Raw genomic sequence first — 19,204 nt, 5'->3', positions numbered from 1 at the left:
TCTCTCTCTCTCTCTCTCTCTCTCACTCTCTTATTCTATCGATTACACTGTTTCTATACACAAATGTTGTACTCCACATGTATCGAAAATCATTTACACAGATATGGGCCGATAACGCGCTTGGGGTACTCTAAGACGTGGAACGCTCAAGCGAAAGTAGTGAATATTTTGTAAAAAAATAAATTCTATTAACGACTAATTATATGCGATTGTGTAAAGTAGGATTCTAGAAGCTTTTAGGTTGAGAAAACACAAAAATCACAAGAACCACATCTTGTCCGCGACGAATTGGTGTCGACAATTTTTAAACAAAATTACCTACTTAGTTAGGTAAATTGAATTTCTTTTTCACAACTTGTGCGCCAGAAATGCAATTTTTTATTATTATTTGTAAACCTATTAACGGTAATGAAACGCATAGTTGCTTAAAGTAAAAACAGTGCACACAACAATCCATTCTCCGTCTATTGCTTGACTATTGCTATCACTCTGTTTATACTTAATACTTTTTTACAAATATGTTACAATAATGTATGTTAAATTGCTTAAACATATAAAGTTAGCTTAAACATTTTACTACCCCGGCCATCTTCAGCTAATCTCTTCCATGTCTTTCATCTCTTCCTAATTGCATCCATCCACGTACCCTTAATTTATTTCAATATCTCGTCTCCTTAAACACAGTCCATATTCTGAATAACAAACAAACAAATCCTGGAGTTCAAATTTAGACTTCCCTCAAAAGTATATCTGTAATCTTTTCCTTAAATTAGTAAAAAAATACGTATAATTTAGACATTCATTAATAGTTCAGTTATGCTGGTGAAAATTAACGACTTAATATAATTTTAAATGGAAACAAGGGATACATGAAATAAATGTATTAAATAGTATTATATTTAATAACATATTATATTGTATTATATGGTATTATATTTCATAACATTTATTTATGTCGCTTTTCAGTGTTTTTTTAAAAATGTTATTTGCTTATGATTTAAAAACACAATAGTTCAACAATTATACAGACTGACATATTACTAGGTATCTTAAGTAATAAATGTTAACGTTATAAAATTAATTTAAGCATATAGAACCTATATATACTTTTGGGTGGTCCTTAGCTATGTACTAAAAAAATTTGGCTAAGTTTGAATGTTAAAGGGACTAAAATTGTTTGAATAGCCTAAAATTATAATTATTTATATATAACTTCTAAAATTTCATATTCATAGTCAAAATTAATAGAATAATTTTTTTGGATCATTTGATTTCCTTAATAAAAGTTAATTTTGATAATATATTGTAAAATTTGATCACGATTGTGATGGTGAAGGTGCAGTAGTTGAGTACTTGACTTTTTTAAGAGATTTGTAACAAATTCTCAACACCTAACTAGTACAGTAAATAATAACTAAATCAGAATTAAAATTAATTAATTTTTAACAATACAAATTATATTTAAATAAGTACTTATTGAATAGGCCTTTCAAATTCAACCTTAAGGGAATCTTTTAGGGTTATAAAATAGCTGTACAAAAATCGTCAATAAATTAAACAATAAACTTAAATAGAATTGATTATTTTTTAATTTATAGAAGCATAAGTAGTTGATATTATTAACAAAAATACATTATTATAAAATCGTTCGCCATTGGTGTTTACTTGTCTGAAAGTTATTCTAGCCCGAGTCTTTTGCATACGAAGAAATAAAACTAGATATTGTAGGAACCCTCTTGCTATAAACCACTCAGAATTAACTAGGAAATGCTTAACTATAAATGTATACCACGAGTATGTTACTGTTATATATAAATGCATGTTTCAATTAATTGATTACAAACAGTATGATAAGAATTAATAATTATAATATATTGAGTACAATAAAAACTATCTTGTACAATTATGAGATATATAAGAGAAATAAATCAAAGACCAATGTAGGACAGATATTGTCGTTACAGTAAGTTGTTCTGATCTAAATAGTAATATTTATGAAAAGCAGTTGTAAAACATAATATACAATATAAGTTTATTGTTTAACAGTTATATGTTGTACATAATTTCATTTAGACATATGTAAATATGATATGTAATTATAATTCATTTAGTTTTGGTAAGGTTAGGTTAGGTAACTAAAACTAACCTAATTTAAAACTTATTGACTACCTGAGGTCAATGAGTTTTAAATTATCAACATAATATTGAAGCTGTATTTCGTTAAATTAAGTAGCACATGTAAATCCTGACAGGAAATACAGAGCATAAATTAAAAAAAACTCGAAGTTACTTTGGCCGGAAATTTATTTCTATAGAAAAGGTCAGTAGTAAATTTCGCTTGTGATATTCATGTAATCGATAGTAATAATTTTTATTATTGTAGTTTCGGCTTTCATCTTCACTCCACTTTCTATGTACCTTCGATATGTACTGTAGTACTCGTCGAGTAGGTCATTGACATGGAGGCTAAGACAATTAAGCGCCCGAAATCTTGTATTTATATAATTATATACTAATGTCTAATAAACTTATATTTATATATAAACATTTTTTTTTATATAAACTTAATGAATTAAAACACTTTTTTATAAGCTATAACCCAAGAGAGACAATTTACAATACTTTTATGTACTTATGCAATTCACGCAATATTATGAATAAAGGTACGACAAATTTTTTAAGTTGTTCCAATTACTATTACAGCGTTTTTGTATGATTTTTTGCCTCTCCCATTGGATTTAACACATATTTAGTATTCATTTAGAAAGATATGCAAATGCATCTAAATTACCTATGATTAAGCTGCTATGAGATATAAAGCGTAAGCAAATAATCGAGTCTAGGAAAAAATAAAATCATCTCAGTTTCAGTAAAGTTGCGATTAATTTTAATATGTATTATTAACATACATTTTGCATAATTCTTTAAATTTAATTTAATTTGGGATTCATAAATCCGTCAACAATATATTCTTATACTAAAAATATTATCTTATAATACTATTAAAAATATTATATATTTTATAACATACTAGTTTTGTGATTAAATAAATAAATACTTGTTGAAACATACGTATTATTTATTGCAATTAATAAAATACCATAAAAATATAATATATTATATACTATTAATGTATTCAAATTATTCTTAGCTGTAATTTTTCACTTTTGTTTGATTACACACAATCGCAGTCACTGTACTTTAATTTTATGAAAGTCAATACCTATTGAGTGCCTATATTATGTAAATACATTTTACTTTGCATTCAATACCCTAGCTATAAATACTGTATTCATCTACGTTATTGCTTAGCATTGTGTTCAGTGTTGTATTATTATTACCTTTTGATTGATCGTTTTAGATTTGAAAAAAAAGATTTCACTTACTCTTCTATTCTTTGCATAATATTATATTTGTTATACATATCAGAAACAATATGTACATAATATACATTATACTCACACAATATACATAAAACATCTTTATGGACAATCGAAATGTACATAAAATTGAATTTCGGGACTTTTATTTTTCTTAAAGGCTGCTGAATTGTAATTCACATTTACATTATTAAGGCGCCATCCGCCAGTATCTTTGTTGCGCAGTTCAATATATTATACACGCATATCTAAATTTATATATATATATATATATATATATATATATATATATATTAGATTTACTTATGAAAAAAACTAGTAGAATAATGTGATCAAATAATAAAAATCATGTAAAATAACTTTTAGATTTACTTGCAATAAGCTTTATGTATGATAATTTTTATTGTATCTTTCCCGATAAATTATTGTCCTTTTGGTGATGAAAATGGTCTTATGGAAGTCCTATTTTGGCGATAATTTTTTTTTATTTGAAAATAAAAGTTCAATACGCCCTGCAGGACTTTTGATTACATACCTACCTAAGTACAATAAAAAGCGGTTTGTAATATTATTCAAAATCACAAAAGTTCAATGCGCTCTGTACAAGCCACAGCGAGTCTCTTTAATCAAGTCAAGATGTGTTAACTCAAAACCAGTTATTAATCAATCGTTACTATTTTTACATCATTGTTTTTTATTAATAGAATATTAACTTAAATCGCTGTTTGGCCTTAAACAGTTACCTCCTAAAATTTCCTTAAAAATAATATTTTAAATTGTATTCACTATTTTTGTTCATTCTAAAAAAAAAAATGTTTTATTTTGAACTTTTTTACATAAAATAAATATTTCTAATTTAAATTATACAAAAACTGGACAACTTTTGATGAAATAATTAATTATTTTTATAAAGATTAAAATGTAAGAATTCAAACCAGCTATTGCAGTTTTTTTATTAAATTATAAATTAAAATTAAATATAAAAATGATTTTCATCGGTATCGATTATTAATATATCTGTAGTAGGGTTTGGTAAGTCGGTAATATAGGTTTTTTTAGTAAAAGCTTTGGGGGTAGATTCTCTAGCTATTTATATTTTTATTTTCTAAAAACTCCACTGGTTAGATTAGTTGGTTTTGCTCACGTTCCCAGATGGTTTTTAAAATATAATATAACAACAACAGCAGCAATTCTTATAATACAAATGTATTGTCAATATTTCCACTGTAGTAGTAGGCCGGGTTGAGCATAACCCGATGTGTGTCGGTCTCGCGTTAGATCGGTGGCGGCGACGGCACACGTTCTTTCTCTCGTTCGGTAACCGACTCTCGGTTAATGTATTGCTGCAGTTCCGGTCAGGGCCGGGCGGCGGCGGAGATGAAAAATGAAAGGGACAAGACGTTTAAGTATAACATTAAAAATATTATACACATATACAGCGTTAAAGCGCGATTTTGGCAACGGCCTGCCAACCGATGTTTCCCACGCGTGCCCCTCCCCCCTTCCCCGTGAGTTCAGCCTCCGGGGAAGGGGAACCGTCCGAACCGCGTGTATACATGTTATATGGTCACGGGTGCGAGGGAAAGCACCTTGGGCGGGAGGGGTGGTCAGTCTGCATTCCACCGAGTTGGTCGGCCCGGTAACCCACTTTTAACGTCGTCTCTTCATCTTCTTCTGTGTATGCCCTCACACATACACACACACACTCACACATATGGCTTACACGACAAAACTTCGGGCAAGGAATTGCAACTGCTCTTAGAACTTTCTTGAGACTAGGAAGCGGCACGAAGCCCGTTCTCGAGGCTCGACCAAACCCTTTTGTTATTTATTAAAATGCGCGGTTTAATAAAAATATTGTTAAAATGTTCCGGCAAGATAAATATATACACCTATACATTTATACGATTTTGTTAATGATCCATTGATATCATTCACAATAACATAACATCATAATCGAGACCACACACGATGGTGCGGTTTGCGGCCGTCTGGTTATTAGTACTCTATTGATTAACAGCAGCAGCAGCAGCTGTAAGTACGGTATATTCACAAACCTCGGCATCGTGTCAAAACCGACTAACAAGATCACACACACCCATATCCGCGTGTTACAGTTTTACCGTCTCTAAATACATCATGTATACATGTGTATGTTAGGTTTTTAACGAAGAAATCGTCAGATTAAATACTATAATATAATATTTGGACACGAAAATATTATCTATCCGAATTTCCTAGTACACTTTGACAGATCACAGTGTTTAGGACATAATTTCTCGATTTTTTTAAAAAAATTTTGATTTGTATATGTTTTTTTACATATACAAATCAAGGCTACTAACACCCTGGTGATATATTAGTATAAGCGCTGGATTTACGTTTAAAAACTATGTGGATATTGAAAGTATACGAAGAGAACTTGAGTGACTAAGTTTTATTCATCACAAACGTAACATGGAATAATAAAATTAAAGTTTAGTATAATCGTTTAGCTTTATAACTTAACAAGTACCTGTTTTGAGATAAATAAATGAGTTTTATTTTTTCCTGAATTAAGCATATTATCACAAATAAGTGTAATTAAAATTACTGCAATGCTCGTAATACCTAGGTACTTATAACTCGAACTCAAACCACAGAACATTGCGCTCCTTATTAATACTTGACACTTTAGTTAAGTGCTATTGAGTATAACTCACGATGGTTAGACAATTTTTTTATAGGTAGTGCAAAACAAAGTACATTTTACCTAAATCTGTTTTACAGTTATTAATATCAACCCGTTGTTATTGTCATCATGTTGAAAGTATACAACTACATATTACCCATTTTTATGAACACACCTGAGTATGTTCATACTCATGGATTCGTATTTAAGTATTTTTCCATATGTATATATTTACCTTCGTATTATATTCAGATGCCACTGAGCCATAAACGTTTATAAATTAAGCTTTAAAATGTTTTTTTTTTTGCAAAAAATTGTCTACACCGATTGTTGAAATAAATAGGATGTTGCGCTCTCTTGAAATAACAGTATTGCATCTGTTTGGGAATGAGAGGCTTCGGGGAACGTTTGTTGATGGGCATCCCAGATCCCTTGAATATTTGAGAATTCAAGAATATGAAGAACATTATACAGCATGTAAAAATATAAAAGGTAATTTCGATCATTGGTGCAAACAACAACATTATTGTTTTTTTTATGCCGTTTATGACGCTCACACAACCCAAACTATTTCAAGTTATTTAATAAAAACACTATGCATAATTTGTTATAATCGCGTACAAAATATGATTACATATACAATGGACGTGTCGTTATTGAATTATCGTTTGTGTATTAATGTATGGGTATTTAATCAAATCATTCGTCGTTTGTCCACAATTTAAAATACCTATTATTTCAAAAACGTAGCATATCGACTTTTGCTGTTTTATCACTGGTTTAAAAAATTAAAAAAACTACTTTCACCAAAAACGCGTCGATGTGAATTTGTGTGTTCGAATTATAACGAAATACTCTGCGCCGGATAAATTTCTTTTCGACAGGCCCAATCCAAAAAGTGTGTGCGTTTAGGTCGAATGGGTGTACAGGCAACAATACAGGCTCTCGGTCAACACATACATATATAATAATAATATACACTATACAGGTGCACTCTAGTCGGTGACATTAGTGACGTTCGGCATAGGGCCGGGCGGCCAAATCATTTAAATGCGCGTATCCGTTTCGCCGGCGTTGTGCACGTGCGACATCGGGTTCTTGACCTTCTTTGCGGCCGACGTTTTATTATTGGGCGTCCCGTAGTACAGCGGATTCACGGCCGGGCTGCAATCGTCCTGGACCATGGGAAACGTGTACTCGAGCTGCACGCCGTACTTGGGCAATTTCCCTCGCACGTAACTGCGCACGTTCACCGGCACCGCCTTGTCCCTGGACAGCAGTATGGTGGACAGGTACCGCGGACTGGACGGCTTTTCCGCGCAATGGAGCAACACCGCCCACGTGTCCTTACAGTCCAGCACGTACGTGTTGTAAACGCCTTCGTCTGTGCTCGACAAACAACAACAACAACAACAACAATGGTTAGAGTAACAATAGTAATAGTAAAAAAGTGGAAAAAAACACAATATGTGTAACAACGTGGGTCCTAAGGTCGACGCGAGTCAGACGAGTGCACTTAAAGACATTGTTCAATATTTAAAATATTATGCGTTATGGTTTACAGTGGGAAACAGCTCTAATCTTATCTCGGTCCGTTTATTTTGTTTCAAAATTAATTACTATAAGTTTCATTCAAATCAGTGGCATCATTTTGGGAGGGGGGCAGGCAGGGGCATTTGGCCAACCCTTGATTTTTACGGGCTGGTCAAATTTTCGGTACGTAAGGCCGTAAATTATCTGTTTTTTATGCAACTACCTGCCTTTACTAATAATGAATCGTCTGAACTGACTACCAAGTATAATAGGTATGAAGGTTTATAATATTTGTGTTATTACTATTTTGTTTCTAAGTGGTTTGGAAAAAATATTTATATTTGTAAATGACATTGGGCCGATAAAAATTTTGCCCCACCCTAAGAAAAACCGAAATGTCGCCCCTGATTCAAATCCGTTATTCGCTGAATATTACCTCATTTCGCAATGCATTTATCGACTAATTATAGACATTTTTTTTTGGCGGAAAAAAGAAGTGAAGGAAACGTACGAAGGTTTAACTGGTTTAGTCTCCAATTTCAATGTTGCTTATGAAATTTAATTAGTCGTGTTATTTAATTAGTATTTTTATTACTATAGGCCCAAATAAAGCCTTATTAAATGTTACAACTATTAGGTATTAAGCGGCTAACCCGTTCGCAATAGTGTCACATATTGAAAATAAAATTGTTTGTTTTAGATAAAATTAGAGCGTATATTTTAACACAATGCTTAAATGCCAATTAAATAGCTTACATGACGATAAAGTAATGTCAATGAATTTGATAATTTCACTTTAAAATTCCGGGCACGAAAAACACAAATATTGTAAAAAGTGTGTCAAGTAGGGTCCAGTTGACGTGATGCAATATTTTAACCATTTTCCTCACTTGGCATTTAACATTTTTTTTAATGAATTGAATTCTACTATGTTTATTTTTATTGGCGATAGACGAACGCGCTCTTCCTAATATGCGATTCCGCGTATTGATCTTCACGCTCTTATTTTTTGTTTTCTTAATTTAATTCTACGTAATAGCGGTGGAAACATATTTTATTTTATAGGTATTCAGTGTAAGTGTGTTATCAAATGAAACGTTGGCGAGGTCTTACACGGGGTCTCCATGTGTATCCAGTGACCGGGTTGACTCATGTCCGGTATGTTCCAAGTGATGTTACCGGACAGCTGCTCGTTGTCCGGGTCATCCACATAGCTGTACGTAAAGTCCATGGATATTTCCGGAACGTCCGGTGACAAGTTAAACGTGGATCTCATGCATCTGTAGATCTGCGCTTCTTCCGAACTGGCATAGTAGTCGATTACGTTCCACGTTCCTTTTATCTATAAGCCATCATGAAATCAAAATGTCATCGATTATTGTTATAATCTAACCGTGTGTAACCGTATTGGTTACTATGATTTATAAAAAAATAATATTATGTTGTGTTATTAGATAGCTGCACAGTGCACTAGTAAAACATGGACCTAGCCCAATCAGTGGCTCGGAGGAGATTGAAAAGTTGCCAGTAGGAAACAAATTCTACAGTGGAAGATCTAAACACGAATTATTTCTTATAAACAGTGGATAGCCATTGTATAGCCTCCGGGTGGGCTACGGAATTATTTTTTGTTGTATTCAATATCTTCTCTATGGGGTCTAAAAGGCCGATTATGTATTTTTGTTTTTTAAATTTACTATAAGCGTTTATTATATTCTTACTTTTTTTATTGGTTTTTTTTTTTTTAGAAATCTTTCTAATTTTCTAATCGTTAAATCAAAAATTGGCCTTGAGTCCCACACAGAAAATAGTAAGCTTCGCAGAAAAAAAATTCAGAACTTCTACGAAAGTGATTTTTTACCAAACTTGTATAAACCTAAAAATACTTAATATTTTTCACCTTAAAATTGGTAGGCATGCTTAAAATGGCTACTAGATCAATTTATGACAAATATTGCCTATCCTTTTGCCCCTTAATTAATAGCTTAAATAGATAAATTAGATTACTATTTAATTTAAAAAATGTTATTAATGATCCGTTTTGGATTTCGAGAAAAAACAGATTGTATTCACGTGTAATAATATTTTAAGTACTAATAAATCTATTTAAAATAATACTGTAAATACATTTACTTACCAAGATAAGTGTAAAATATACCAATTAAAACATAAAATATAAAATCACACAATTTGTTGAAATATAAGTGTGACCTATAAAACATACCTAATTTATAAATATTTATTTTTTATCAAAATTGGGCATTCGTTTTGATAAGTAAAAACTGAGACAACTAGTTAGTAAGACACGGCAGACTGCTCTCGGACTAGCTTAATTAACAATTCTGATTGTACGGTTTGCTCTAAGTCAATATCCTCTATCAACAAAATAGTAGCTATTTTATTAATACTTTTAACTTAGAAATATTTTACCAGAATGTAAGTACCAGGCTTCAAAATTATCATAGAGATAATTTTGTCCACTTACAAACACAATACGTTATTTTGTGTGGAGATCTTGCCTCGTGTAATTTGGTAGTGTGAAGAGTTGGGGCTCACTACCTTTAGTTTCTTAACTCCTCTCTCGTTCTCTATTGCTGTCTATTTCTCCTGTCTTAATTTATTTTAACTTCATTTCATTTTCAAAGATCATGATAGTATTTTTGACCTTGTTTTTTCTGATTCTAACAAACTACCCATGTGGATAGATGCCTCTCTTGTGGTCAGCCTACACTCCTATCACCTTATCCTGATCATATTAAGTTACCTCTTCAAGCTGATCATGACATAGTCAAAACTAACGTTTATTTAGATTTTAAAGTAGAACTACCTACTTTAAAGTAGGTGATTTCGTTGCCATATCCTAATCCTTTAATTTATTCAATTGGGAGCTTTCTCTCAAGATTCTGTTACTGACACTGCTTCTGTATTTTATGATGCCCTTCTTCACTCTATCAATATGTTTATCCCTAAAAATATGTTTAAGCCACTTAAATTTCCCCGCTGGGTTTCCTCTCCTCTTTAAAACTTGATTATCCAGAAAACGTGCACACATTGCTTTTAAACCCTTCGACTATCGTAAAACTATCATGTTTTATCTTAACTCAGAGTTCAATTTAAGAGTTTAGCAAAGTCTGGCTACAAAGCCTTAATTAATGTTACTGGGCGCATACTCTTTCAACCTTTCCTCTTTCTGAAAATTTGCCAAAGAATTAAGCCATCAATCCTCTAATTTTTTTTCTGTAGATCTCAACAACAGAGTGTAGATTCTCCTTTAGATTTAGCAGTTCTGCTAACTAAAAAAATACGCCTTTGTATGTAAAATTCCTTTGTTTTATATAGAATACATATCCTTCTCTTGTTTCTAACTATAGACCTATCTATCCATCTTATCCCCATCTTTCGTCACCTAGCCAAATTATATTTTGAATCTATTGTTTATTCTTGCACCAAGAGGATCCTCAACCACACCATAGTAACTGGCCCACATGCCTTTTTTTTGGGAATCCGCTGTTACCAGCAGCATTGCCTTCACATTCAACATCATTGGCGTAATTATCATGGTATCTCGTGGAATAGAGTATAAATAAAATCATAACATACTTTACAAAAAGGATTTTTAAGATTTTAATAAGACTTTGGCAAACAAGTTGTTATTAATTATTGCAACAATCGAAAAAAATGCTAAAGAAGACTAAAAAACAATAATTATATTCAATGTCAAGGTAATACAGTGTGCTACACATTAAATTAAATTATCTGTTTTTATTTTTAATACTAAAAATATTGTTATGTTTAAAGTTTCGACTTTGATCAATTTGTTCAGCTTTTCACATTAAATAACCTGATAAACAACTAATGATGGTAAATTATATTATGATATGTCGCTAGACAAAATGTACACATTAGTTATTAAATAAATAACCATAAGTCGTATTCTCTTTAGGCTCTAAACATACACTATTCAGGTATAACGTGTTTTTTATTTGTTTTTAATCATATGTTGTGATGATCTCTGGCCAGTAGTCTGTAGTTCACGGAACAAGTGGAACCATTAATGTTTAACTACTAATTGGTAATTACAACATATTTTATTGAAATCTGATTTATGTTATTTTGTTATTATATGTAACATACCTAATTCGAATACAATATAAATTAGCTGGATACCAAAAGTAAATAAAAGAGAAATAAATAAAAAGTTTCCACCTCTTCTAGGGGTTTATGATTTTATTTTTTTGGTTTGTCAACGTTTATCGATAGTACTTTATCTTAATAATATTCTATACAATTTAGGACCCAATTCGACTATTTAAAAAAATGTATAAATCATCATTATTTGACTTAAAATACTGTAGCTTATTTAAAAATGTTAGTAACCCGTTATTTAAGAAAACTATTCACAAAAATTATATAAATAATTAATAAGAAAAAGTATAATGTTACAATTGTAGGCTACATTTCTGAAGATTTGGTTCGAGAAGTAAAATGCCCGAAAATCTAAACTCTTGGGGCCAGAACTAATAGAGCTTTTGCTTGGGGACTCAAAGTTCAATTTGAGCTCGCAAGTGGGACAGATGAATACACCTGTGCTATAAAATATAATACATTAAATAAAACTAAACCATTTATCACAAATCAAGCAAAAGTTAATTATTTACTAATGTTTGCCTTGATAACAGACAATCAAAAATAATTTTATTATTTTTTTAATACGACTTAATATTATGTTTTATATAAAAACATTACTTAGTTGGACATTTAACATTTGCCATTGATTACCTATCTATATAAAGTCTATAACGCAAGTCCAACTCATATTCTTAAAAAATATTTTTATTACTGTGCAAATTAACATTATTCAATTTAATTTAACGATCTCAAATGCCGCAATGGTCTTGACATAAAATCTTTGATTAATGATCGCTATAAAAATGTACAGCTATAACAACAATTGTGGAGAAGGTCGGGGTGTTTTTTATTTACATTAACCCACATATCATTATGGAACCAAAAGAATAACGATTAAGAACAATAACACAACTGTAGTTAGTGACCCTTCGCATTAATTATATCTTATTACAGTTTTAAAAATTAAGTAGTATTTTAATTAGATTTAAGCTATTTTAGTAATGAGAATATTTTAAAATATCCAATATGTAAAAAAAAAAAAATTGTTTTATAATTATAATGTAGAGTTTCCATTTACTGATGTAATAAACTCCCAGGTGCAATCACAAATTTAATACTCACAATAAAAATATCTGGTGGCCCATTTATTTAATTTTCCTGAATAAAAATTGTTTAATTCGCGGTTAATTAGGTAGCCGTCTTTTTAAAATATAACATTATGAATAGGGTACATTTTTATAGTTTTTGGACATTGCTCATTATTTACTAAGACAAATTTTTAATATACCGTTTATAAATATTCGAAAGAAAAAAAAAGTATTAACATTTTTATTAACTGTCAAAACCCCAATGTACTTATTAATTAATTGTAATACTAATATTTAAACTTGTAGGCTGGAGGAATGTTTATAAATAAATGTTCGCTTTTATACTTTCAACTACGATTAGATTTTGTTTTATCTCAAATAATGAAAAGGTTGTATGTATAAATAAATTCGAACATTAAACCATACTAGGTATAGATATAGTCTGAATACATACAGGATCCTTGGTTAAATAATAGAATATTGATCATAGCGGTGGTCTTAAATAAAACGCGAAAGAAGAACGAAAAACGTCGTGGGTAGCACACAAACCCTCGCAAGTTCGCTGTATTATAAAATTAGACTTAAGTTAAAAATACCCACTAAGAAATCTTAAATCCAACCAATATTTATATATAATATAGCCGTACTTATGTCATTGATTAAATATACATTTTGCATGTTATCTGTCAGATTTTTTCTATTGTACACTTTTTCCCAATGGCCAGTTACTTATCAAATATTTTTAACTTAACTTTAAACCAGCAACTTTATTCTAGCTATCGTTATTTGGATAGAGGACCCCCAGTTGATCCATTGACCATTAGGACACAGAAAACAAGCTTAAAAAATGTCCTGTTATCTGATATGTCTTTTCTTATTAGATTAATTGGAAAATATTTCTATCAAGAAGAAATTGCTTCAATATAATGTCTAGGAGTCAGTTTGGCTAGTTTATTCATATTTTATTTCAATACAACAGAACCCGTTTTTTTAAAAATATATTTTTGAATGGTTTTCCTAGCAGGTATTTGGGGAGGTTGTTTGGTGATAATGACTTTCGTGTATGAGGGCGGATGAACTGCCTCTTAATCATGGACCCCCCCTTGTCTAACCACTTTTCATTTTCTAGGAATACCTGTTCAGAATGTTTTCTCACAACCGTGTTTGTAGTATATCCTCAAGGCTCTCAAAACATCATCTGTGACAATTGATTCAGAATGTTATTATCTTTGAATAAATTTGCATTAATAACATTTTAAGGTACCTAACCTTGACCAGCCTATACTGCGTGTATGTAATTTGTTATATTAGGGGTTTGGCTCGGAGTGGTGAATGTCGCAATACCGATCCACCGAAATTTAATATGGATGTACATATAATAATATTAAATTCCGTTCTCGAATTGAAGAATAGAATACCTGGAACTAGCCTATCTTTAGTCTGTTTCATCTGTCTGTTTTAACTCTTAGCTTTGGCTTGGGAATTAATCGTTGCTAAATTTTAATCTATTTTTAACCCCCTTTCCTCCTATAAATACTAGCCATGTATTTGTGTCAGTTGGACGGTGAAAAAACGCATGCTTACGGCGTCCAAGTCGCAATTACTTCTAGCTCGGACTTCCGGACACTTTTCGTCGTTCTTTGCCAGCCTGGCGACCGATGGCAGCAAGCGACCACAACCGACGGCCAAGTAAACGGCAACGACAACCGAATAGTACACGGTCATTACTATATTATTATTATGTGTGTTTTTGTTGTATAATTTTTCTGGTGCTAAAACAAACGACACTCGATTAAAATTTAATATCTCTATACCAAAACTGGTCCGGCCACAGACAAGTGCACTAACACTGAACGTGTCGCCGAACGTTTGACTGTGGCCCTCTCGGTTTTATCAGTCCATATCCGGTATAGAAATGCGCACACGGGACAACAGAACAATAATCAAATATAATCTGGAAGCTGATAAAAAATAATAAAAAATACACATTAATTATTATATATTTTTATAATACGCATACGACACACAAAGCATCAAATTTATCACCGCATCCTCTTCATATTTAAATTTGACATTTTTAAAAAACCGATCAACTATTTTTTTTCCTTAATAACACCGATAATGTGCCATAATAATAATTATCAACAGTTTCCAGAGTTATAATAACGCGGGTTGACCCACTTTTTCCTCCTCTCTTGACCGTCGTACCATCGCGGTGCAGCGCATACGAGAACTGGAAACAAACAGGATGAAATTAATGGTATTTGTCTATGAATATCGGTATGTGTGTGTGTGTTATTTTTCGGGAGGCCTCTTTGAAAGAAAAAAACTGGTTCCACTTGCATTGACCATTAATTGGAATACTCGTTTAAAACACTCGCACACGAATAATGTCGGCTCAAACAAACATACACACACACCCCACTCGGTCGTATAATGTTTTGTCTTTTTTCTAATCAGCTACAATGTACCCGTGTGTACTTAAAAACAATAAAACATTAGATGGGTCCTGAGATTTAACCACGCAGAAGAGGATGAGCTAGATATGGAAGAGCAAATCCGCTAATTCTAATACTTAGGGCCTTTTGTAAAATTTAAAGAAATCGAAATTTCGCTAAAAGTAACTAATTGTAAGTACGAACATTTACTTATTGTGATTATAATTATTAGGGAAAATATTTGTCTATCGGTGAAAACGTCTGGTACCACCACAGCTGCTGTAAACACTCATCTCAATAGATTACATATGTGATAAAAAGCCAATATGTCCCCTTCGGAGTAATGCATATAAAAGGAAAATACTTCAAGTGTAATAACTTAGTAATTTGTTTAGCTAAAGAGATGTTCCAGCTCTTGTATTGTTCAAACATCAATCAAGATTTAGAAAATAGCATTACCTCAATTATTGAAATGCCGAAAAGAGGCCCCCCCCTTTCGCTTAATTAAATTTATCTCAATATTTACAGACTCTAGTCCACAGACTTACAGGTGTGTACTACGTCTCACGGTTTTTAACGGGTAATAAAAACCCACGGGTTAAAATCCGGGTAGGTTTAATACCCTTGTATTAGTTACATCTAGTTTGTGCTGTACCGTGACATAAGATAAATGTACAGTTTGCATGTCTGCTAATATATTATTACAATGCTCTAACGACTCTTACGAAGGATTTCGCGTGACAAATATGTTAGACAAAATAAAGAAGGATCGTTTGAACAATCAGTAAATCACATATGCATGACGTTTGGTTTGAGTAAATATGTTTAAACAATTGGCAACAATATAATACAAAAAGATTATTTTTAATTTAGACAAATGCTTATTGTCTGTTATATTTAAATAAGTATAATAAAAACTGTCCACTTTAATTTACCTTTATATATATAATATATATACATACGTTATGAACTCGATAAATAAATACAAAATATACAATATCTCTATGGGATAACTGAAATATTGTAAGTACAATTTATAAAAAAAAAGTTGTAAAACTTATTTGCAAAATACAAAATTACCCCTCAGACACTTATTTTTTTAAAATTTTAATCGTTAATTAAAATACAACTATAAACAAATGAAGGGCTGCGGGGAAAAAAGATTAATGTCAATTTTTGTTTATTCTGAGAAAATCATGTTTTTAATTTCAAAACGTAATACATTTTGCCTGTATGCCTAAACTTTCGGCGGTCGTTACTCTCGACTAATCTGTTTTTTCCTGGTTCGAGCACACAATACGTCAATACAAATAATTTGATACCAAAATCTCATTTTCAAAAAAAGTTGACAATGGTCTTTTTTCCCCGCAGCCCTTCAAATACATTTAATAACCTTATATGTTTAAACAAATCTATAACAGTGCGTTGTGTCTGAAGATATTTAGAGCTGTTTGTGAAACAGCTAATAGAACCCTAAGGCACCAGTTTTAATACTTCAAGATGTTTCTGGGAAAAGTGAATTCCAGTTAGAACACCTTGATTATTATAGAGGCGTAGGTACAACCTATTTGTACTTGTGAATACGACGACACTCATTTGTAGGTAACATCTCAGCCGTTTTTTTAAATTCATTATTATTGTTTAAACTTTAAATGCTGCTAATTTAATAATATCAATTAGTAATAAAACGATTATTATAGTAGTGTATCCAATATTATAATAGAATGAAAAAAAATTAAACGTTCACCTTTAATGGAGAATACAATTCTTCTACTTACACTTTAACTAGGAATAACGTCTTATATTACTTCTAAGTAATCACTTTATACATATTTTATTTATTTTAAAGATAACTCCAATTACAGAAATGTGTATAATTATAAAATAGTAATATATTACTTAGAAAAATTTGATATTAAATCATAAAACTTTATGTATTTAATAAACGATGGAATAAATATAGTTAAATATTTGTATAGAAATTAGGTTATATACTTGTTATAAAAATATCAAATTTGAATACATAAGTGCACTAGTAACTTGTTAGTATTATATTCGTTATAATATGGTGATGTAGTCTATTCGCATATTGAATGTGTATGATAATTAGATGATGAATTAATAATACCGCTTTGCCTTTACTTTAGTTTTGCGGTTACTGGATAATAGGTCTAGTCTATGGACAATGCCACAAATAATTAAATTTTATAATCATCTTGATAACAATGACTTATTCTAATCATTTGAAAATAAAACATATAGGTAAAACTGCGACTTTAAGCTATGCTGCGTATATGTAGTGATATAGTATAGTTAATAATAATATTCTAATCCCCACTACATCTGTCCACTTATCAAAACCGTTTGATGTCTGACATGCGCAGTGTATTTCGACTCACAGATTTCAATTATAAATATAATATATTAAGTTAGTAATACAAATATTTCTATATTTCATTATATTCTTACTAAATTGTCAAATAACAAGTGAATTTTTTGTGTCATTACTACTTTTATACAAAAGTAACTACTGATATCCGAACAAAACCCTATCCCTAGCTCATTGTAAAAGGTTGTTTAGTATAAAGAGTGCATAAGTGTTTTAACATAATCATTAAAAGATGTGATATTATAATATGTGGGAATTAAGTAAATACCATAACATAAGTTTCTGTTTTCCCAGCTAGGTAATATAGTTTTCCTATTACCGACCTAGTAAACTAAATAAAAATATTTACATGACCGTTTTGATATGTACATATTTACTGGTAAATTTATTTACACAAATTTGATTTGTTGGCAACAGTGTAAACTATTTATATTATTGTAGTATTTATTTACTCAGTTCCCATATTATATCTTTAATATTAAGACACTTTTGTTTTGTTTTTTAACTTATCGACCATTAAACGAAATGATTTATTGGGATACATATGTATGAATAGACTAATAACTCCCTTAAAAACGTCTCTAATACCATTTTTAAACCTTACATTTTATAAATAATTATTATAATTTGTATAGTACGTAGATTTAAATTTTAGTTGTAATATAAGAGGGTTATACAAAAGGAGACTATCCCTCGAGATGTAAAATATCAAAATAAAAAAGGAATTTTGTCAAAACCTTATAATAAATTACTGTTTGGTAGTTTTATAAAAAATATAGAATGTAAAAAAGTAGTATTGTTTGTCTGTGTGTTTTTAAAATGTTCTGAATGGTTTTTGCATTTTTAAAAATAAGATAGTGAAGAAAAATAATTGAAGGACTCTATTTTAGTAGATAATGTATTTTTGAGACTATCACAACAGCATACCAGATAGCGTTTAAAAAAAAAATAATCTTCTAAACAAAGCTAGGCATGTTCTATATTATTGACTAAAGAATAGCCGTAGTTTTTTTTGTTATACTAATCACCAAACATTCACCACTTATATATTAATATTAGCAGTTTTTTACTATTTTAGTATTTGTATTTAAGGTAAAATTTAAGTTTTCTAAAAAAAACCGTCGATAGAACCTAGTTATAGTTCTTCTCTTTTTTTAACGGTATGAATACTGTTTTTCTATGACCATCTGTTTGACTTTTCCATAAACTCGCTTTTACGATTATTTTTAGAGGGTATGACGAGAGGGTTCCTCTTAAGTAGAACATTGAAAATAGTAAGCTCAATATTTTAGTGTATAATGCATTCTGATAGCAAATAATTAAGCTTGTTGCAAAAATTAAATACTTTAAAGTGGATTACATTTCTTTTTAAAATCAGAACCAAAACACAGTTCGTGTTGCTCCCTATTGATATAATAATAAACTACTTTACTAACGCACATTGGGATCGCTAGATAGCACCAATAATAGCATTATTGTCTTAGCACTGCACTCCCTCACCAGAATACTTGAAGGTATTACACCATGGCATACATATTGTCTATTGTCTAATATATACTTAATGCTAATACATATGA

The 19,204-nt window shown here is 30.7% G+C and overlaps 1 protein-coding gene across 1 annotated transcript; it reads right to left on the bottom strand.

The window, feature by feature from the left end:
• Nucleotides 1-5,861: 5,861 nt before the first annotated feature.
• LOC126838597 (uncharacterized) lies at nucleotides 5,862-14,655 on the bottom strand. Its single transcript, XM_050573132.1, has 3 exons — nucleotides 14,385-14,655; nucleotides 8,698-8,926; nucleotides 5,862-7,435 (listed from the first exon to the last, which is right to left on the bottom strand). Exons 1-3 carry the CDS (start codon nucleotides 14,523-14,525, stop codon nucleotides 7,098-7,100), a joined length of 708 nt encoding a protein of 235 aa, XP_050429089.1. The 5' UTR covers nucleotides 14,526-14,655; the 3' UTR covers nucleotides 5,862-7,097.
• Nucleotides 14,656-19,204: the final 4,549 nt, after the last annotated feature.

The sequence above is a fragment of the Adelges cooleyi genome, unplaced genomic scaffold, assembly GCF_023614345.1.
Source record: "Adelges cooleyi isolate 19-005CV unplaced genomic scaffold, UGA_ACOO_1.1 ACOO_flye_CR_arks_rails_tigmint_CR_PRNA_30, whole genome shotgun sequence".
Classification (NCBI taxonomy): Eukaryota; Metazoa; Arthropoda; class Insecta; order Hemiptera; family Adelgidae; genus Adelges; species Adelges cooleyi.
Note: the sequence above shows the minus strand (reverse complement) of the source record. Positions and strands in the feature narration are given on the sequence as shown.